General features: G+C 39.8%; 1 protein-coding gene across 1 annotated transcript in view; it reads left to right on the forward strand.

Annotated features, from left to right (window-relative positions):
• The window catches only part of LATS2 (large tumor suppressor kinase 2), a 60,288-nt gene extending 52,776 nt beyond the window's left edge, over window positions 1-7,512 (forward strand). Inside the window, exons 5-7 of the mRNA XM_080798723.1 lie at window positions 361-543; window positions 2,285-2,391; window positions 5,153-7,512. Coding sequence (XP_080654849.1) covers window positions 361-543; window positions 2,285-2,391; window positions 5,153-5,647 — 785 coding nt within the window. The 3' untranslated portion in view covers window positions 5,648-7,512. The remainder of the gene's footprint in view (window positions 1-360; window positions 544-2,284; window positions 2,392-5,152) is intronic.
• Window positions 7,513-22,554: the final 15,042 nt, after the last annotated feature.

Raw genomic sequence — 22,554 nt, forward strand, 5'->3', positions numbered from 1 at the left:
TGAAACATGTCTTGTCAGACAGGTAGTAGACTTTGGCCAGAGTGCTATGTCTGATATTCCCATAGTTACCTGGGCTTTTCTCCTGGCACATCACGCTGTCACCCTGCACAGCGTCCAGCTCCTCTCATTGCCTCTTCCATCTTTCTTAGTGTTTGTTACCTCTTGACTTGAAACTCACACCCAGGAATCATGGACCACCCCTGCAGAGCAGTTGGGGAGGATCCTTTCTTGTAATATGTCTGGAGCTGAACTGAATTACTTTCTCCCTTTGAAACTGTGGATTTGTTGCATCATTGAATAGTGGAAATTCACTTTGTTTTTTATTCTCTTCTTTCACTGCCCCTGATTTCTGGGTGAAAGGGAGCCACATCAGACAGGACAGCATGGAACCCAGCGACCTCTGGGACGACGTGTCTAATTGTCGATGTGGAGACAGGCTGAAGACTCTGGAGCAGAGAGCCAGGAAGCAGCACCAGAGGTGTCTGGCGCACTCCCTGGTTGGGACCCCAAATTACATCGCGCCGGAAGTGCTCCTCCGAAAAGGTTTGTGCTTCCGGCCACAGGCAGCTGCCCAACTGGCAGCCATCTTGACTTCAAACCTGTGGAGCCAGATGACCTCTGAGTCTCTCCAGCTCCAACTTTCCAAGGCTGAATGTTCTCATTGTATCTTTGTACTCGTGGAAGCCCGAGAGGAAATTATTTCCCTCATAGGCCTCCAGCGTGTCTCACATCTGTTTTGCAGCTGCCGTGGCTTCTGGGGTGAAAGAGGACACACACCATTAGACCTGCCTCACTAGCTTTGGCTGGGATAGATTGGGTGTAGGGTGTGGGCTTTCTGTCTAGAACCCAAGAGAATCTCCACAATTGGTTTTGACAGAAACAACTCTGAGGGCACAGGGACACTATTCAGTCTGCCTGAACCGTACATGCCCAGGTTCCTAGCTGCTTATAGTATATCTAGTTGGTTAGGAAGTATGACAGAACGCTAGTTTTGTTTTCCTCCCTTTCTCCCCTGTTAGTCCAGAAGTGCTGGCAGGTGAGATTTGGGGACAGTGGTATGTGTGAAATTACAAGCATTCAGTAAAATTGATCTGGTGGATGTTCTATCAAATACTCGTTTGACTGAGTACAAGAGGAACCTTTCAGTGATAGCTGTGGGGCTCATAGTGACAGTGCAGTAAATCCAAAGGTTGGTGGTCTGTCTTTTCACATGTGTTGTTTCGAGTCTTTGAAGTCTGTTCAAGTCAGTTTTCTTTGTTAGCTGTGGACATCCAAGGCAAATCACTTAACCACTCAGAGCCACAGGCATAACAATAACTACCTTGAGAGGTGGTTGTGAATCCTCGCTGCCCCAGAAAGGTGTAGTTCTCTCTTTCCTCTCCCAGTGGGAGGTGGGAGGTATCTCTGGCACCCTGTCACGTGCCGCAGTCCAGGAACCAGGGGTTGGTGTTACCCTGCAGCCTCCAGTGCCACACCAGGGCAGGAGGAGATGGGATGGGGGGAGAACAGAGTTAGCAAACACTGCCGGCAGGTCTTAAGGCCCAGTTCAGGCTTGGCAAGGATCAGGTGACATCAGGACTATAGCATGGCTGGGACTGGGATACAGAGCTCTGAAGGAAAAGTGGGAGAAAATAAAACAAAAATGGACCTGTTCTGCTGCCTTGATGAGGCTGGCCCTGCCTGCCCAAGCCGCAGGGTGCCCCACCTCAGCTACTGTGTCTTGGGAGCTCCATGAGGAAGGGTCTGTCTCCGTGAGTGTCTTAGGAGACGGTTGTTTCCGTTGCCAAAGGGCCCCCTTTCCCTCTTCTGCTTCATATTCCTCAGCTTCTTCCAAAATCAACTTAGCAAGCCTCCCCAGGAAGCCCTTGAGGCTGGCAGGTGTAGCACTTGCTGTTTTTCAGTTAGTCCTATTTTAATTGATGTCTTTGTGCATTCTCTAAGGACTTAAAATCCTAGTTAGTAGTGTTGCTAACAATAACAATAGGCTTTTAAAATGAGAAAGTTCCATTACAAAAGCATCCTGTGTTTATCACAGACTAATGGTAGAAAAGAAGAGAATACTTGAAGACTGGCACCATCCCCGCAGGTGTCCCATCCAGCCTTCTATTCTGTGCTACATGTGCAAGGAGGTGCATTTTGTGTAGGTTGGTTTTCTTTTACATAACATGTATGCTGCTTGAACATGCTTTCCCCCTTAACAGTCAGTTAGCATTTGAGGATTTCACAAAATTCTTCTCTGAGAATACATGCCTGTGTTGGAATTGAGTAAGACTCTGTCTTTCAGGATACACTCAGCTCTGTGACTGGTGGAGTGTTGGTGTGATTCTCTTCGAGATGCTGGTGGGGCAGCCACCCTTTTTGGCCCCTACTCCCACAGAAACCCAACTGAAGGTAGGAACTAATGAGCCTATGCATCCGCTTGCTGCACACACACGTGGTTTTCTGATGAACCCATGAATCTCCAGTCAGCATTTGACCTTTCATTCTAAATAGTGTTGGATTGTCAGTTCTGTATTTTAAAGTATTATAATTATTACTACCTGTATAAAAATTTTTATTTTACTAATGCCACAAAGTTAGACCTGTGTTTTGATACATATGTGTATCTGAAGTTTTACTTGAACCAGTGGCCACCCACCATCTTGAACCATGAACAGTGAGATGTTGTAAAGGTGCACTGTACATCCATTCTCTGCTGCCACCCATGCCTACCTTGCAAAAAACACTGAAAACTCTATGAACTGGACCTAAAGAAACCAGTTATTTCTTTGGATGTTATATTGCATTATACGCTATATTACCGTTTGCGGATTATCAGCTGTGTGGATGTTATATTGCATTATACACTATATTACCGTTTGCGGATTATCAGCTAGTTGCAGATTATCAGCTGTGTGGTTGGGCTAGTTGTACATATTTCTAATATCAGTTGGAAAAAATATTTACTCTGTCAATCATTTAATACTAAATAACTAGTTTTAGAATGATAGAATGATAGCCATTATTCTCTGAAATAAATGATTTGATTACTTAAGGATTGAAAAGAGAAGCTGATGAAATCTTTGAGACTTCCTTTAATAGTGCACTTAACCACCAACATAGGTGTTTACTAACAATTCTGTGAAGTATCCATATGTCCCAGAGTCAATGTTAGGCCTTAAATTAATAATCCCTTACTTAGAAAAACCCTAAATGAAGGCTTAGTTTTCATTTGGGTAATAATAAAAATGCAATTTGACATTATCTGTATCCTAATTGAATTGCTGAACTGTTCACTAATGTGCCTGCATGATAATAACCCAATGTTTTTATTGTGATAAAATTTGCCATTTTAACCATTTTTAATTTTACAGTTCATTGGCATTGAGTGCATTCACAGTGTTGTACAACTGTAACTATTACCTGTTTTTAGATATTTTTATCATCCCAAACAGAAACTGTACCCATTAAACAGTAACTCCCCTTCCTCCTTCCACCAGATTCTATAACCTCTCTTCTAATTTCTGTGTCTGTGAAGTTGCCTAGTCTAGGTGCCTCATGAAAGTGTAATAACCATATTTGTCTTTTCATGACTGGCTAAATTTGACTTACCATAATGTCTTTGGGGTCCATCCATGCTGTAGCACATATCAGAATTTCCTTTCTTTATAAGGCTGAAGAATATTCTAGTGTATGTGTACAGCACATTTATGTATCCATCATGTGGTGATGGGTCACTTGGGCTTGTTCTACATTTTGGTGATTGAGTAGTGCTGCTGTCAACATGAGTACATATACAAGTACTGCTTTCTTTTTTGGGGTTATATACCCAGAAGTGAGATGGCCAGATCATGTGGTCATTCTGTGTTTAACCTTTTGAGGAACCACCGGACTGTTGGCCCCAGTGGCTGCGTGATTTTACATTCCCATCATCCATGCACGAAGGGTCCAGTTTCTTCACATGCTCATCAACACTTATTTTACTTGTTGTTATTTTTTTAATCATAGTCATCCTAGTGGGTGTGAGGTGGTATCTCATTGTGGTTTTGATTTGTATTTCCCTGATGATAGTGAGTGAGCCTCTCTTTGTTTGCTTATTGGACATTTGTACGTGTTTGGAGAACGTCTGTTCAGGTCTTCAGCTCTTTTTTAATCAGGTTGTTGTTATTGTTGAATTGTAGGAGATCTTTATATATTCTGGGCATTAATCCCCAATCAGATATATGCTTTGCAAATATATTCTCCCATTCTGGGGGGGTTACCTTTTCACTCTGTTAATAGTGTCCTTTGGTGCACAAAAGTTTTAAATTTTGATCAAAGTCCATTTTACGTATTTTTTGTTTTGTTGCCTGTGCTTTTGGTATCATATCCAAGAAATTGTTGCCAAATTCAGTGTCATGAAGATTTTCCCCTATGTTTTCTTCTTTGACTTTTATAATTTTAGCTTTATTAAAACAACTACTCAAGTTCAAACCAGCCCTCCCACCCATACATCCACCTATCTCCATGCCTTACCAATGCCCTGTCACCCCAGCCTGTAGCCTGATAATTTGGCCTTGCTTTATCCTGATTCTAAGTATAAATAATAGAGACGTCCCTTAGGTGTTCTCTTCATAGTAGATGCACTTCATGACAAATGTATTTACTGAACATCCTGATGGCTGGTGTGTGCAGTTCACCGTCACAGGCATGAGGCAAGACCATAGGTTCTGTCACCTTTATTCTCCTATGTGAGGTTGTCTTTTTTTTTTTAAACAAAATCCCAGTGGACCATCTCTTGGCCATAATAAGTACTGAATGCAAACCATGATGGTTCAATAGAAATCTCTTGCATAAGCTAAAGAAATGACTCTGGTGATCGGCCTCTTCATTTTTATGGAAATCACAAAATTCTTTTGCTTAACTGTATTTCTGATAGAAGAAAGTCCATTTATTATGGTCTGTTTGGCTTACGCACCCTCCGCCTCAGGCTGTGAGCCTGCTACTTACCCATGTCGGCCTTTGATAGCTGCTCAGCTTTGCACCTGCTGCTCCTCGATCTATTCTAAATATCCTCCCATCGTCAAAGTCCAATTATTTAAAAGCCGTGTCGTCACATACTATCTCAGAGTTGCCCTAAATGAGACTTAAAATGTGAAAAGAAAGGAAAACTTTAGTTTTGTTGTCTCTTCAGGTCATAAACTGGGAGAACACGCTCCACATTCCAGCCCAGGTCAAGCTGAGCCCTGAGGCCCGGGACCTCATCACCAAACTGTGCTGTGCAGCCGACCACCGGCTGGGGAGGAATGGGGCCGATGACCTGAAGGCCCATCCATTCTTCGGGGCCATTGATTTCTCGAGTGACATCCGGAAGCAGCCAGCCCCCTATGTCCCCAAGATCAGCCACCCTATGGACACCTCAAATTTTGACCCTGTAGATGAAGAAAGCCCTTGGAACGATGCTAGTGAAGATAGCACGAAGGCCTGGGACACACTCACCTCTCCAAATAACAAACACCCTGAGCATGCATTTTATGAGTTCACTTTCCGAAGGTTCTTTGATGACAATGGCTATCCCTTTAGGTGCCCAAAGCCTTCAGGAGCAGATGCTTCACAGGCTGAGGACTCTGATTTGGAAAATTCTGATACGGTGGATCAGACTGAAGGTTGCCAGCCAGTGTACGTGTAGACAGTGACTTGGCGTCCCTGCCACTCTGCTTCTTCAGAGGTCCAGGGGGCCCAGAGCTGGTTTCCTAACAGGCCTGATGGAGAGTCAAGGTCAGCTTTGTTCAAGTTAGTCCATTGGTTACTTCACTTGAAGTTCCGGTCTTCATCAAAAACCCCCAAAACAAACAAAAAAGCTTTTTAAAAAAGGACTCAAGTCTAGCAGATTCTGGTTGTTGGGGGTGGGGGACAGGTGTCAGCATTGCTTTGAATTGAAATTGGCTTTTGAGGACCTTCACTGCATTAAAACAATATTTTTAAAAATTCAGTACAGTTTAGAAAGAGCACTTATTTTGTTTATAGCCATTTTTCTTACTAAATTATAGGGATTAACTTTGACAAATCATGCTGCTGTTATTTTCTACATTTGTATTTTATCCATAGCACTTATTCACATCTAGGAAAAGACATAAAAACTGAAGAACATGTGATAAGAAATCTCTGTGCAATAATGTGTAAAAAAAAAAAAAAAGGTAACACTGTTCTGATATTACTGATACCATTTTATTCACACAGTGGTTTTTGTTTTATATTTTTTCCCGCATTTCAAAATTGTGATATAATGTTAAAAGCTGCTTTTTCTTTCTTTTTTTGCTTTTTGCATATGATAGTATACTAGGAAGTGTGAGCAAGGTGATTACGTGGGTGTGATTTCAGATGTCTGGTGTGTAGAGAGTTCTGCATGAGCAGGGTTTTTCTATTATAAAATTACCATATCTTGCCATTCACAGCAGGTTCTGTGAATATGTTCTTACTGAGTATCTTTAAATGAAATGTTCTAGACAGTTTGCTGATAATGTATCGTGTGGGTGACTTCTTTGCTATGATTGTATCCCTTATTGTTTTGTCAAAGAAATGCAGATGTGTAACTGAGAAGTGATTTTTGTGTGTGCGTCTTGGGTATGATTGGATTCTTTGGGGGGTAAACTTAAATATTTGTCATATACTAAACTTGTATACATCAAAAGGGATTAATTTAGCTATGCCAAAAAATATTAAGTTAATCATCAAACTCTGTCCATTTCGCTAGTCAGTATACTCTCATTGGCATAGCTGATATGTGGAACCCTGTGGCCACGGCCCGGCTGCCAGCACGCTGCCTGCACTGAACGGTTTGCGTGATGTCATTCCTCCTGTCATTGTAGACAAGGGAGGTGTTATGACCATGATGAAATTTAATTCTTTCACTTTTTTTTTGGTGTGCTTTGAAGTATCAATCTTAACTTGGTTTTAAAAATACACTTTTCTTATCTTTGTAAAACAGCAAGGATTATTCAAAGTGACATTGGAATAAAAAAATAATTAAGCCATACCTATTTTCTTAGAAGTGTAGCTGTATATATAACTACATAGATAAACACACAAAATATTCCTTATTTCAAATTAGTATGATTCCTATTTAAAGTGATTTATTTCTCAGTAAAAAGTTCAATTCTTTTTTGCTTTTTAAAAATCTGATGCGTCATATTTTTCATTATATTATTCCACATATTTTCCTTGAATTTTTTAGCATAATGTATCCATTATTTAGTATATATCTAGGCAACAACACTTACAAGTTTATCAATGTCTAAGAAAAAACAAAAAACCACAATTACTGTGTACTGGTTTACATTTGTATGAATGGCAAATTCTGAAGTCTGCTGTGCTTGTATCGTGACTGTCAGTATTTTCGCTATTTTATAGTAACGCCCTGTTATTTACAGCGCTCTGACATACTTTCATGTGGTAGGTTCTTTCTCAGGAACTCAATTTAACTATTATTTATTGATATATCATTGCCTTTGAAAAGCTTCTACTGGCACAATTTATTATTAAAAGTTTGAATCCAAATCCCTTGGTGTGATGTCATACTGGAATCTGTAATTTCTTGTTCTTATCAATGTGTTTCTCAGTGATCCATATGCAGCCAGAACTGCCAACTGCTGATGGAGGCACTGTCACGAGAGGGAGGGAGAAGAGCCTCCCCAGACAGGATTCTGGCTCAGAAGGGTTGGGTGTGGGAAAAATGGGTTTTCAGGTTATACACAGAAAGTCCAGGTCGGGGTATGGTTTTGTGACCTACCTTCTCTTCCGTAAGACGTTGACAAAATATACTTCATTATGATCAGCAGGTGGATTAAGTGGGATATCAAATATGTATGGTGGGTGATAAAATAAATCCTGGTCAGGAGCTGATTCCCCTTCATGAGACGCTTAAACTAAGAGGACTATGGTAACTCCCTGAACTTTGGTGTAAAATGGTGTAAAATGGTTGGTGGAATTTCAGAAAATATTATAGTTTGTATTCTTTTTTTTTTTTTTTAAAGGATTTTATTTATTTATTTGACAGACAGAGATCATAAGTAGGCAGAGAGGCAGGCAGAGAGAGAGAGGGGGAAGCAGGCCCCCTGCGGAGCAGAGAGCCCGATGTGGGGCTCGATCCCAGGACCCTGGGACCATGACCTGAGCCAAAGGCAGAGGCTTTAACCCACTGAGCCACCCAGGCGCCCCTATAGTTTGTATTCTTTCTGTTAATCTTTTGAATAGTTATAATCGCATCGTTCAAAAATCAAAACGTTGACGCCTGGGTAGCTCAGTCGGTTAAGTGTCTGCCTTCCTCTCAGGTCATGATGCGGGTCCTGGAATCGAGCCCTGCATCACGCTCCTTGTTCAACAAAGAGCCTGCTTCTCCTTCTGCCCCTCACACTTCTTATGCTCTCTCTCTGTCTCTCTCTCTCTCTCAACTAAACTCTTTTAGAAATAAATAAAATAAAATGGTTGGTGGAATTTCAGAAGATAGTTTGTTTTCTTTCAGTTACTCTTTTGAGTAGTTATAATCATATAGTTTCAAAACCGAAACATGTAAAAGGATATACAAGAAAATGTCTCCTACTCCTTTTTCTAGCCATTCAATTCATCTCTCAGTTTATTGTGTGTCCTTAAAAAAATGAAACTTTATGCATACACAGCACAAGAAAATGCATACATTTTACCTCTTTTACACAAATGGGAGAATGTTATGAATACTTTCTGCATCTATTTTCTTCACTTGGCAGTCTAAGTTACCACTCATCATGTTTTATTATACTATGTGGTATTTCATCACGAAGGTGTATTATAATCAATCAAGCAAAGTCCCATATCAACAGACATTTCAGTTTCTGATCTTTTTCTATTATAAATAATGATGGAATAAATAACCTGTATAGCCATCATTTTGTGCATGTGCAATACATATATAGGATAGTTTCCTAGAGGTGGAATTGCTAGGTCAAAAGTTAAGTATATTTGTAATTTTTATTGCCAAATTGCCCAGCAGAGATCTTGGGAGAACTCTTCCATGGCTCTCTCCTATGCATTCTTGGGTATACCAAGAAGGCAAGGCCCTGACCACTTTTCACATGGACTGTTTCTCAGGTTAGGGTTTGTAGCGAGGAACCCTGAGTGGGGGAGTAATGTCTCCCTCTAAGACAAAAAAAAAAAAAAAAGCAAACTTGCTTATTGCTTGCTATAAAAGGGGTAGGTTCCTCGGGCTCAGTGTACCTCAGCAGAATCCCTCTGGGTCTCCTGCGCTTCCCCTGTGGGACTTGGGGGCAAGGAGATCTGTGCAAACACACCAATGCTCATGCTGCTTAATGTTCTGTGAGTAATAAAGTCCTGTGTGTCTGATCCTGGAGTCCCTTGTCTTATTTCAGGATTCATGAAAGAGTGACAGGCTAACTTCTTAGCTTATAAGTAGGGTAAAATCAAATCTTAGACCTGACCACAGGTATTATGCCAATATATACCCACAAGAGAAACATATGGGAGTATTCACTTACTGCTTTGCCAGCTGCACAGTATATTATCAACCTTTTTGATCTTTGTCCATCAACTAAGTTAAAATATGTGTGTGTGTGTGTGTGTGTGTGTTGATGTACTTTTGACATTCCTCTCATTTTGTAAGAGGTTGAGCATTTTTGTGTATGCTTAATATTCAAGTGCATATCCTTAAAAAGCAATGGTTCTAATTTTATGTGTCATTTGAGTGTTGGTACTTAAGGGAATCCCAAAAGATTTCCATTCACTTCTTACTCTTGGTCTTCTTTTCCTGCTCAGCTCCAGTGACTTAACTAGGCTGACGGCCAGATAACAGATTACTGAGAACAGACCCTTCAGTGTTTTGACAGATTCCATAGGAAGTGAATACTCCGCTCAGAATGTTGCAAGGACACAACCAGACCGAACTTCAACATATCTGTGGTCATTGCTGGGTGTGACTGGAGTGCATTGAGGGAACAAATACTACATTCCTTCGAAGTTTCCTCCTTCACACTTGGCATGTTATGTGTCCCTTGATAAATCTGAATGCAAATCTCAAAGAGAAAAACAGTAGCCAGCATGGCTGGCTTCCTCTGAACCTCCTATGGTCTGAACCATTATTTAGTTGCCCAAAAAAAAAAAAAAAAAAAAAACTTTCTAAAGATTTTTATTTGTTTGCAAGAGAGAGCATAAGTGGGGAGGAGAGGCATAGGATGAAGGAGAAGCAGACTCCCTGCTGAGCAGGGAACCCACTGTGGGACTGGATCCCAGGACCCTGGGATCATAACCTGAGCAGAGGGCAGATGCTTAACCAACTGAGCCACCCAGGTGCCCTCAGTTGCAAATTTTTTAAATGCAATTTATCAAATTCATAATACTTCCTCCAGATTCTACTTATGAACCAACTTTAAAGCCCAGTACTTAATATTTTATTTCCATTGGCAAAAATTCAACATAATAAAAGATCTTTGCTATTAAAGTGCATATTTGTAAGTACTACTATACTGGCATTATTAACCATTATATTATTTTCCATCAATAAAGAACTTTTCCTCAGCAAGTGAATTTTCCATTTCCAAAAGTGACAGCTTAGTGGACAAAATGTGCTTATTCACTGTAGAAAGGAAGAAACATTTTATTGTTATTGAACACTGGGATGAAATACATATGGCCCACTGTTAAGGGGAGAAAACTAGCTTGAATGGCAACTTTGTTTTTCTTTTGCAACTTACATCAGACAGTGTTCTAATTTTTGTTTCCACCATCAAATACACTTTAGAAAACTCAAGAGGAAAAGGAAAGCCTACTGTATTTGTGGATAGTTTTGCTCACCATCTTCTTTCTTCCTGATATTGTTAGGATTTTTATCTTTTAAGAAAATGCCCTTTATCCATTCTTTTAGGAAAGGTCAATGGGTGACAAATTCTATTAGGTTTCCTTCATCTGAGAATGTCTTCCTCTCCCCTTTCCCCCTGAAAGATATTTTAGGTGTACTTACTTTGGGTATAATCTTATTTGGGTGTAGGATTCTAGATTGATAGTTGTTCTTTCAGCACTTGAGAAATATGCCCCTTCCGTCCAGCCTCCATGGTCTCTGATGAGAATCTATTATTCTATTTTTCCTCTACAGACAAGGTCATTGTCTTTCTCTGACTCCAAAATGTTCTTTAATTGCTTTTCAGAAGTTTAGTTATGTTGTGTGTTGGCTTGGATTTCTTTAGATTTACCCTGTTTGTGGTTCACTCAGATTCTTGACTATGTAGGTTCACATCTCTTGCCAAATTTGAGAAGTTTTCAGCCATTATTTCATTGAGCGCTTTTTCATCCCTGCCCTGTTTCTCTTCTCCGTCCAGTACTCTGAAGATGCAAGTATTACATCTTTTGTTATCCCTGAGACTCTGCTCATCTCCTCCCCACCACTTCACCCATTTTCTCTGTGCTGCTCAGGCTGGGTAATTTCTGTTGTTCTTTTAGTTCACAGATTCTTTACTCTGTCCCCTCTCTTCTACTCTTGAGCCCATCCACAGAGCTTTGTATTTCAGTTATTGTATTTTGGGGACCACAAAATAACATTTGATTCTTCATATCTTCTGCTTCTTTGCTGAAGCTTTCTACCCATTTTTTTTTTTTTTTAAGAATGCAGTTGCTTTTTGAAGCATACATTGTGATTTAAAATCTTAGGTAAATCTAATACCTCAGCATTGTTGTCTATTGATTTCTTTCAAAGATCTTCCTGATTCTTGGTATGATCCTCGGTTGTGAACCTGGACATTTTGCATTACATTCCGAGACTTTGGATCTTCTGTTTTAGCTGGCTGTCATGGGCATTGTTCTGGCAAGGAAAGAGGGACATAACTGCCTCTTTATTGCCTGGTGCAGGCAGAAGTCAGCCTCTCAGCCTCTTTTTGATATGCAGGGACAGGGGCGTTTCCTTGTTAGCTGCTGAGCAGGGGTGATGTATCTGCTGTCCAAGTTGTGTCCACTGACATCTTGTTGGGGTGGCCTCATTATCACGGAGCAGTCCTGACTCTGCGCAAAGCCTCCCCTGACACCATCCTAGTGATGGGGGGAGAGAGATGCCTCATTATTGTCAGGTATCGGATACCAAAGTCCAGGTTCCCCATATTTTTCACTTAGACTGCCAAGTTGGGAAAGGCATCACCAGCCAACGGGGATGGATATCCCAGCCTCCTACTTGGAGTTCTCTGAAATCACCCCAGCAGGAATGTTGAGGAGCCTCACTTCAGCCTTGCAAGAGTAGAATTGTAGGCTTCCACTTTGCCTTTGTTGGCATGGCATTTTAGGGTGAGCGTGTGGTGCCACAGTTTTCTCTGGCAGTTGGCTGGAGTAGAGAACGATTATGGTCTGAAAGCTGTCTTGCTAGTCTACCCCACTAGCTAGAGAGAGCAGGCTTTTGTTGGGACTCTCTCTGCCTGTGCTTGTTGGCATTTCTAGGCTGCTGGCTTCTAGCTCCAAGTTTGGAACACTGAGGCAGAAAAAAAACCCAGAGAACTCACTACTATGTCATTCCTTGGAGACTGAAGTCCCTAGCTGCTTGGCTTTCACCTCTCTACCTTTCAGTGCTTTTTGTTTTATATGTAACGTCCAAGAGTTTTCGTTGTATTTAACAGGAGGAATAGGGAAAAGTATGTATACTCCATCTGAAAGTGGAAGAGGGTTTCAATTTCAACTTCAGTTTTAACTAATTAAAGTTCAGTTCCTCAGTCATACCAGCCTCATTTCACGTGCTCAGTAGCTACACATGGTTAATGGCTACCATACTGGATAGCTCAGATCTGAGACAATAGGTTCTCTAGTTTTGCATTAATCCTTGCACTGACAAACATCTTGCTGAATTTTTTTAAAGATTTTATTTATTTCAGAGACAGGGAGAATGGAAACAGGGGGAGGGGCAGAGGGAGAAGGAGAGAATCTCAAGCAGATTCCACCCTGAGCACAGAGCCCCAATGTGGGGCTTGATCTCATGACCCTGAGATCATAGGCTGAGCCAAAATCAAGAGTTGGATGCCCAACTGACTGAGCCACCCAGGTACCCTCTTGCTGAATTTTAAGATAAGGATAAGCTAGCCTTCATCTCTTATGCATCATTTACACTTGGGCAATGGAGAGACCACACTCTCTCTCAAGGAGCAGTCAACTGAAGATCTACGGTGCATCCAAAACTACCTTTGGTTCAGCAGCATCATTGACTATTCCTGCTACACTGCTCTGACTACATGGTGTTTCCTAAAATCACCAGTTTCCTTTTCTTTAAGCTGGTGACTAATGTCTCCAAAAGGATCATGATAGCTTATAGCAATAAGACTAGAAGACATGCAGCATGTCTACTATAGCAACCTCTCACTTGTCTTGCCAGATGTCGCCAATCGATCAAGAAACTCCTTCCAGCTGAACCCAGACCTGGCCTCAAAACCCAACTCAGTGCTTGGAGAAGTTCTTATTGATTGATCAAACCAGGCATCAAGATAATACCTTGTTAACACTCTTAGCACGGCAATGCCAACCCGTTGAATTCCCCTCTTTCTCCTTTGACCCTATTACATCTAACCTCCTGTGAAAGCCTCAGTGCTCATTTATTCCTTCCACTGACCTCTAACTCTTACATCAATATGATCACAGGTGCCCACATTTTCCCTGTCCATAAAAATGAACCGGCTTCAGTGATGCCTCTTTTGCTTGTGTTTTTAAATTCTTGAAGCAGGGCCATATAAGAGAAAAAGTCCTGGGCAGGGAATCCAGGGCCTTGATTCTAAGCCCAGCTTTGTATAACTTTGGGTAAGTTAGAACTTCTATCAGCTTTATTAGTTATGCAGGTCAGAGAGAATCTGGCTTTTAAGTTATTCTTAAGAATTAGTGACTTCTTACTGTTACGCAGAAAAGAAATAAAAAATTAAAAAAAAAAAAAAGAATTAGTGACTTCTAAGGGTTGTCTCCAAGGCTGCTAGAGCAAGAGGGCCCTGCCCTTTGCTTCTCTCATATACTAGTTGTGCTTGTATTTTGCATAGGTTTTCCAAAAAAAGCATTCTAATCAAAACAAGTTTTAAGAGCACTAGTTTACATGATTGGTAAAGTGTTTTCTTTGTTGTTAAAAGCTAATTTTAAGGAATGTATGTATATGTAAATGTATATGTATATATGTATGTATATATGTATATATGTAAATGTATATAGTTTTGAAGAGACTTCAAAAAAAGAAGTCTGTGCCCATCTCTTACCATTTCCCACTCCCCAAACACAACCAACTCTCATGTTTTTCTGTTATTTCTTCTAGTATTTCCGTTGTTGGTAATAAGCTTCTAATGATATTTCTTGACTTACTTATTTCAAATATTTTTTATCAATAGCGTATTATGGTCATTCTCTTATAGTCCCCTTCCCAACCTCTGTTTCCTAACAGTTCTACCACAATTTTTTGTTAAATCAATTGTCAGTGTAAATACTACTGAGACTATGCTATGTACTCTGAGCCAAATACTATATTGTGATTATGTTTTTCTTTTTATATAATTTTTTTCCTCTTGGACTTAATTGCCTCAGTTTTTCATTTACTTTGTTTTCTTTGAGCCTGCAGGTGTTTCTGTCTGTCCATACATCCTTTCCTCCTCCCTTCCTGTCTTCCCCTCCCTCCCTCCCTTCTGCCTGTTCTTCCCTCCTTGCCTTCCAATTGTTGCAGTGGATCTGTCAAATGCCAGACTGTTTTCCAGGAGCACAAATGCTTTGCCCACCTCCTCCCCGTCTGGACTGGCTGCCCTCCAAACCTGACAAACAGCTCATCTTGGGGAGGAATTCTCTTCATCACTTTCCTTTGTTGGATCCCATTTTTGCCAAAAGCTGTATCTTCCTTTTTCTTGATTCATACCTAAAAAAAGTTTGGAGTCCTAGTTTGTCTGAAAATGTCCCTTTTCTACTTGATTGAAAATATGGGGAGGCATAAAATTCTACGATGAACATTCACATGCATTTGGAAGGCATTAATCCTTTGTTTACCTGCTTCTAGTCTTACTGTCAGAAGTCTAATGCCATTTGGATTCTCACTCCTGTATAAGTGGCCTTTTTTCCCCTCTTTCTCTCCAAGCATTTAGGATCATCTCTGAATGCCCAGTGTTCTACATTTCATGATGATGTTCCTTGATACACATTGTTTTTCATGCATTATCCTGAAAACCATGTAGCTTTCAACCTAGAGGCTTGTACCCTTCAGTTCTAGGAAATTTTCTTGCATTGCTTTGAACTTTATTTGCTCTGTTCTCTAACTCCTACATGTTGGATCTCCTCAATTGCTCTACTATCATCCATATCTTTTTTATTCCACTTTCTGGAAGATTTCATTGACTTTAGATTTCATATTAAACTCTTCGAGGGCTGGCAAGCAATATCTTTTTAATTCCCAAGAGCTCATTCTTATTCTCCAAACAATCTATCCTTGTTTTATGTCTTCAATATTTGTGTTAATTATCCCTCTTATTATTTTGAAGTTTTTCTGTTGTTTGCCAAATTGTCTCTGGGTATCTTTTTGCTATCATTTTTGCGACTTATGTCTTTGTTTTATTCTTTCTCTTTCATGTTGGAAGCTTTCCTCAAATGACCCTGGCCATCTTTTTTTCAAAAAGTAGCTTTAGGGGCCCCTGGCTTCCTAGTTGGTGGAACATGAGACTCTTGATCTCAGGGTTGTGAGCTCAAGCCCCAAGCTGAGTGTAGATGTTACTAAAAAATAAAATATTTTCTTTAAAAAGGTAGCTTTAGGGGCGCCTGGGTGGCTCAGTGGGTTAAGGCTCTGCCTTCGGCTCAGGTCATGATCCCAGGGTCCTGGGATCGAGTCCCGCGTCAGGCTCTCTGCTCAGCAGGGAGCCTGCTTCTCCGTCTCTCTCTCTGCCTGCCTCTCTGCCTACTTGTGATCTCTGTCAAATAAATAAATAAAATCTTAAAAATAAATAAATTATAAATAAATAAAAAGGTAGCTTTAATAAAATATAATTGACACAAATACATAAAGTTCACCCATTTAAAGTGTAAAATTAAACAGTTTTAGGATATTCAGAGTTGCACAAACATCCCAACAACTTCGTTTGATTTTTTAAAAGATTTTATTTATTTATTTGAGAGAGAGTGTGCGAGAGAGAGAGAGAGAGAGAGAGAAAGAGAGAGCATGAGCAGGGGAACCGGGAGGGGCAAAGGGAGAGAGAGAAGCAGACTCCCCACCAAGGAGGGAGCCCAGTGTGGGGCTCAATTGCAGGACCCTGGGATCATGACCTGAGCCAAAGGCAGATGCTTAATCAACTAAACCACCCAGGTGCTCCCAAACATCATCACAATTTTAGAACATTATAATTTTCACTCCAAGAGAAACTCTGTTCCCTTTGGTGATCACTCCCATTTTTTTTTAAACCCCCCTCCCAGTTGCCAACCTGAGGCAATCACTAATCTAGTTCTTATCTCTATGGGTTTGCCTGTTCTGGACATTTCAGAGTCATACAATATACAGCTTTTGGTGACTGGCTTCTTTTACTTAACCTAATGGTTTAAAGTTTCGTCCATGTCGTAGCATATGTTAGTATATCATTCCTTTTTATTGTCAGATAATTTTGTTTAGATTTCGCCCATTTTACTTATCCTGTTTATCCATCAGTTGATGAACATTTAGGTTATTTCTACTATTATGAATTCATGAGCATTCATTCATAAGCATTCATAAGCATGAATGCTGTAAGCATTCATGAGCATGTTTTTGTGGGGATGATGATTTCATTTCTCTTGGGTATTTGCCCAGTAGTGGAATTGCTGTTTCAAATGATAACTCTATATTTAACCTCAGGAGGAACTGCCAGACTGTTTTCCAAAGCAACTGCATCATTTTTGCATTCCCACCAGCTAGTATGAGGGCCCCAGTTTCTCTGAATCCTCATCAATGCTTGTTACTATCTGTCCTTTTTATTATAACCATCCTAGTAGGGGTGAAGTGTTATCACTTTGGTTTTGATTTATATTTCCCTAAAGAATAATGATATCAGTCCTTTGCCTGTGGTTATTAGCCATCTTTATATCTTCTTTGGAGAAATATCTCCACATTTTTTGCCAATTTAAAAATTTGATTATTTTTTATTATTATTGAGTTGTTAGAGTCCTTTATGTATTCTAGATACAAGTGCCTTAACAGAAATATGGTTTGCGGAGGGACTGGGTGGCTCAGTGGGTTAAAGCCTCTGCCTTCGGCTCAGGTCATGATCCCAGAGTCCTGGGATCGAGCCCCACATCGGGCTCTCTGCGCAGCAGGGAGCCTACTTCCTCCTCTCTCTCTGCCTGCCTCTCTGCCTACTTGTGATCTCTCTGTCTGTCAAATAAATAAGTAAAAAAAAAAAAAAAAAAATCTAAAAAAAAGAAATATGGTTTGCAAATATCTTCCATTCTTGGAAGTGTGTTTTCTTTTCACTTTTTTAAAAAGGTATTCTTTGATGCCCCTACGTGTTTCAACATTGATGAAGTCCAATTTCTTAATTATTTTGTTGGTTTTCTTTTTGGCATCATATCTAAGAAATCTTTGCCTGACCCAAAGTCATGAAAATTCACTCCTGTGTTTTCTTTAAAAGTTTTTATTTTTATTTTATTTTATTTATTTATTTATTTTTTTTTAGAAAATCTTTTTTTTTTTTTTTGACAGAGAGAGAGAGATCACAAGTAGACAGGGAGGCAGGCAGAGAGAGGAGGAAGCAGGCTCCCCGCGGAGCAGAGAGTCCGATGCGGGGCTCGATCCCAGGACCCTGGGATCACGACCCAAGTCGAAGGCAGAGGCTTTAATCCACTGAGCCACCCGGGCACCCCTTCTTTAAAAATTTTTAAATTTAGCCCTTACACTTAGCTCTATGATTTATTTTTAGTTTATCTTTGTGAGTGGCAAGATGAAGGAGTATGATTTCATTAGTGTGCTTGTGAATATTGACCATTTGCTGAAAAGACTATTCTTTTCCCAATGGATTATCTTAACATTCTTGCCAAAAATTAACTGACCATAAATTTAAGGATTTATTTCTGGACTCTCCATTGCATTTAATTGAACTATGCATCTATCCTTTTGTTATCCATTCTTGTTTAAAGTATTTAGCACTGACAGCTGAATAGGAGCCCCACCTGGCGGGGTGGGGGTGTGTTTTATTTATGACGCTGAGGTCTTTTTATATTTGCAGGAAAAGCTGCACTTGCTGACTGGTAGTTATACATCCAACTGTAGGCATTCTGTGGACTTAGGACCCAGCAGAGATGGGCTCATAATGTGCACCTCTTTCTCTACCTTGAAATCTCTGCCTCTGTTGCTTGTACATTGGCCGTGTTCTCCCTTCTGGGTCAGGAATCTTTTGCAGTGTGAGAAAGCCTACTTGCTGCTTGAAGTCTACCTAAAAATGGTTCCCCATTACTCAGCAGCTGGCACTGCCAGGATATTTATGATTCTTAAATAAACCATTGGACCCTCTTTACTCAATACCCATTCCTTTGCTTTCAGTTCACACCAAAAGCACTAATTATTTCCTCAGGACCAAAAGTAACCAGCTTCTTCTAGTGCTTTTCGCCAACCATAGACTTTAACACACTACTCTATTTCAATGTATTATACTGATTTAGATATCTAAGATGTCTGGATGTATCTACATTTTCTCTCTCCCCTAATACCACTGAAATGACAGAAAAGAGATTTTTTTTAATTAATAGGTTTATCTTTTTAGGGCACCTTTAGGTTCATAGCAAAATGGAATGGAAAGTACAGAGGTTTCCCATGCACCCCTGCCTCTACACATGCATAGCCTCTCACATTATCAACATCCCCCACCAGAGTCCATTTGTTACAATCTATGAATCCACATTGACACATCGGTATCATTCAAAGTCCATAGTTTACAGTAAGATTTGACTTGGTATCATACGTTTTATGGGTTTTGACAAAGGTATAATGACAGGTATCCACTATTATGGTATACAGAATAGTTTCATGCCCTAAGAATCCTTCGCCTGACTGACTCATCCTCCTTCCCCATAACCTCTAGCAGCCACTAATTTTTTTTTTTTTACTGTCTCCACAGTTTTGTTTTTTCCAGAATGCCATATAGTTGGAATCATACACTATGTAGTCTTTTAGGATTAGCTTCTTTCCCTTATGCATTTAAGGTTCCTTCTGGGCTTTTCATGGCTCATTCCTTTTTGGTGCTGAATAATATTCCATCATCTGAATGTACCATAGTTTATTCATCTACTCACCTACTGAAGGACATTTTGGTTGCCTCCAAGTGTGGGCAATTATTAATAAAACTGTTTTAAACACCCATGTATGGATTCTTCTGTGGACATACAGTAGTTTCCCCTTATCCATGGGGACGTGCTCCAAGATCCCCAGTGGATGCCTGAAACCACAGACAGTGTACGAGTCCTAGATATGCTATGTTCTTTCCTATACATCCACAGCTGTGATCATGTTTAATTTATCAATGAGGCATTGTAAGAGATTAACAATAATAACTAACATTAAAATACAACAATCATAACGATACACTGCAATAAAAGTTATGTGAACATGGTCTCTTTCTCAAAATATCTTTGTGTACTATAGTCACCCTCCTTGTGTTGGTGTGAGAGATAAAATGCCTATATAATGAGACAAAGCGAGGTGAATGACGGAGGCATTCTAATAGGGAATTAGGCGACCGCTGACCCTCTGACAGTATGTCAGAAGGAGGATTGTCTGCTTCAAGACCACGGTTGATGGGGGGTAACTGAAACCACAGATGAGGGTAGACCACTGTACTTTTCAATTCTGGGTAAATTCCAAGGAACACAATTGCTGAATCATATGCTGGGAGGATGTTTAGTTTTGCAAGAAACTACCAAACTGTCTTCCAACATGGCTGTATCACTTTGCATTCCCACCAGCAATGAATGAATTTCTGTTGCTCCACATTCTCACCAGCATTTGCTATTGTCAGTGTTTGGGATTTTGACCATTCTAATAGGTATGTAGTGTGGTATCTCAGTGTTGTTTTAGTTAGCAATTCCCTGATGACATACAATATTGAACCTCTTTCCGTATGCTTACTGTCCATCTATATATATCTTATTTGGTGAGTCTTCTTTTTAGACTGCCTATTTTTAAATCAGATTGCTTGATTTATTATTGCTGAAATTTAAGAGTTCTTTGTGTATTGTGAATAACAGTCCTTTATCAGATGTGTCTATTGCGAGTAATTTCTTCCAGTCTGTGGCTTATTGTCTCATTCTCTTGAGAGAATCTTATTGTCTTGCACAGTAAAGAAATTTTTAATTGTAACAAAGTTCCACTAACCAATTCTTTCTTCCATGGATCATGCCTTCAATGTTCTATCTAAAATGTCATTGCCAGTCTGTGACCCCCACACCTCTGTGAACATGAGAACATGACTCTAGGAGCAGTGAGGAGCATGGGGGCTGGGGTCCCGGGGGGCTGAGGACTGGTACCATCTGGAAGCTGTGCACATGCTCCACTCTACTCTCTGTGCCTGCATTCACAGACAAACGTGACTGGATGACAACAGAAAATGGTATTGGACCAGTGGGAATTGGCAAATTTGCACAGGAAGCTTTGGGAGATGTTTATTGCAATCTGCCTGAAGTTGAATAAAATTGAGCAAACAAGATAAGTTTGGTGCTTTGGAAAGTGTGAAAGCTATTAGTGAACTCTATTCTCCTCTGGTCAGAAGTAACTGAAATTTAATGAAGCTCTTGCAGAAAATCCAAGACTTGTCAACAAATCTTATTATGAAAATGGTTGGCTGATCAGGATAATACTCAGTAATCCTTGAGAACTGGGTGAATCAATGAGTGAAAAAACATATGGAAAATACATAAAATCTATTGAGGAGTGAAAATGGAACCCCTAAATAAACTAGTATAAAGCGACATAATCTAGTATAGTTGTCTTGCATTAGTTGTGCATAGAGGTTTTAAAATAGCAACTTTTAACAATACTTGCAACAATGCTAAAGGAGGAAACCACCCCTTAAATTTCTAATGATTGCAGATAAACACGATGTGCATCTTTTTTGCAACACCCTATGATTTTTAGGCTAGACTCCAATTATAACATTCAGAATCCTGACATTATCTGTGGTTAAAAACTAGTTATAAAAATGACATAAATCAAGAACAACATTGTAATCTTAAACTTTTAGGGAATATAGTCACTTGCTTATATCCTGGATTGCTTACCCCAGATTGAGGTGGACATGCTCAAATTATCTTCCCATTAGAAATACTGGTACTGGAGAAAGGTTTGTGAGTTGTGCAGTGTCAGATAAAGAGCAATACTGTCTTTAATTTTGCAATATACCGCCCTTGCTGGTGCTGTTCTAATGCAAAGAAGCAACAGGCTTGTAGGAAGATAAATAGTTTAGTCATAAAACATTCAACTTCCTCATTAATCATGGTTTTTGTTTTGCTGTTACTATTTCATTTCATGCTAGTATTTGTGAAAATGATAATTTTAACTTAGGGAAAGTTAACTTTGTTTTTGTTTTTGTTTTTAAAGTAGGCTCCATAACCAGGGTGGAGCCCAACTCAGGTCTTGCACTCACGACCCTGAGATCAACCCCTGAGCTGAGATCAAGAGTTAGACACCTAATCATCTGAGCCACCCAGGTGCCCCTGGAAAGTTATTTTTTAAGAAGAAATTTAAACCATAATAATGAAAATTTCCAAGAGAATATTTTTAAAAAGTAAATAAAATGTCACTGCCATACCCAAGCTCATCTAGGTTTTCTCCTGTTATATTCTATGACTTCCCTAATTTCATGTTTTATATTTAGGTTCATGATTTTTTTGGCAAAAAAAAATTTTTTTTGTGAAGAGTGTAAAGTATCTAGATTTTTTTTATATGAAGATGTCTAATTGCTCTAGCACCACTTATTGAAAAGACTGTCTTTGCTCGTTTCATTTTTGTCAAATATCAGTTGGTGGGCAATATATATGTGGATTTATATCTGTGGTCTCTATCTTGTTACACTGATCTATTTGTCCATTCTTGTGCCAATAGGATACTGCTTTGATTACTGTACTGTAAGTACTGTAAGTCTTGAACTCAGGTAGTGTCAGTCCTCCAACTTTGTTCTTCCCCTTCAGTATTGACTTGGCTATTCTGGGTATTTTGCCTCTCCATATTAACTTTAGAATCAGCTTATTAATATCTGTAAAATGATGTGCTAGGATTTGGATTTGGATTGTGTAGGATCTATGGATTAAGTTGGGAAGAACTGACACCTTGACTACATTGTCCTATTCATGAATATGAAATATCTTTCCATGTATTAACTTCTTTGTTCTTTTCTTTTTTTTTTTTAAGATTTTATTTATTTATTTATTTGACACAGAGAGAGAGATCACAAGTAGGCAGAGAGGCAGACAGAGAGCGGGAAGCAGGATCCCTGCTGAGCAGAGAGCCTGCTGTGGGGCTCAATCCCAGAACCCCGAGATCATGACCCGAGCTGAAGGCAGAGGCTTTAACCCACTGAGCCACCCAGGGGCCCTTCTTTGTTATTTTCATCAGATTTTGTAGTTTTC

This window comes from Martes martes (assembly GCF_963455335.1).
Source record: "Martes martes genome assembly, chromosome: 3".
NCBI classification, from domain to species: Eukaryota; Metazoa; Chordata; class Mammalia; order Carnivora; family Mustelidae; genus Martes; species Martes martes.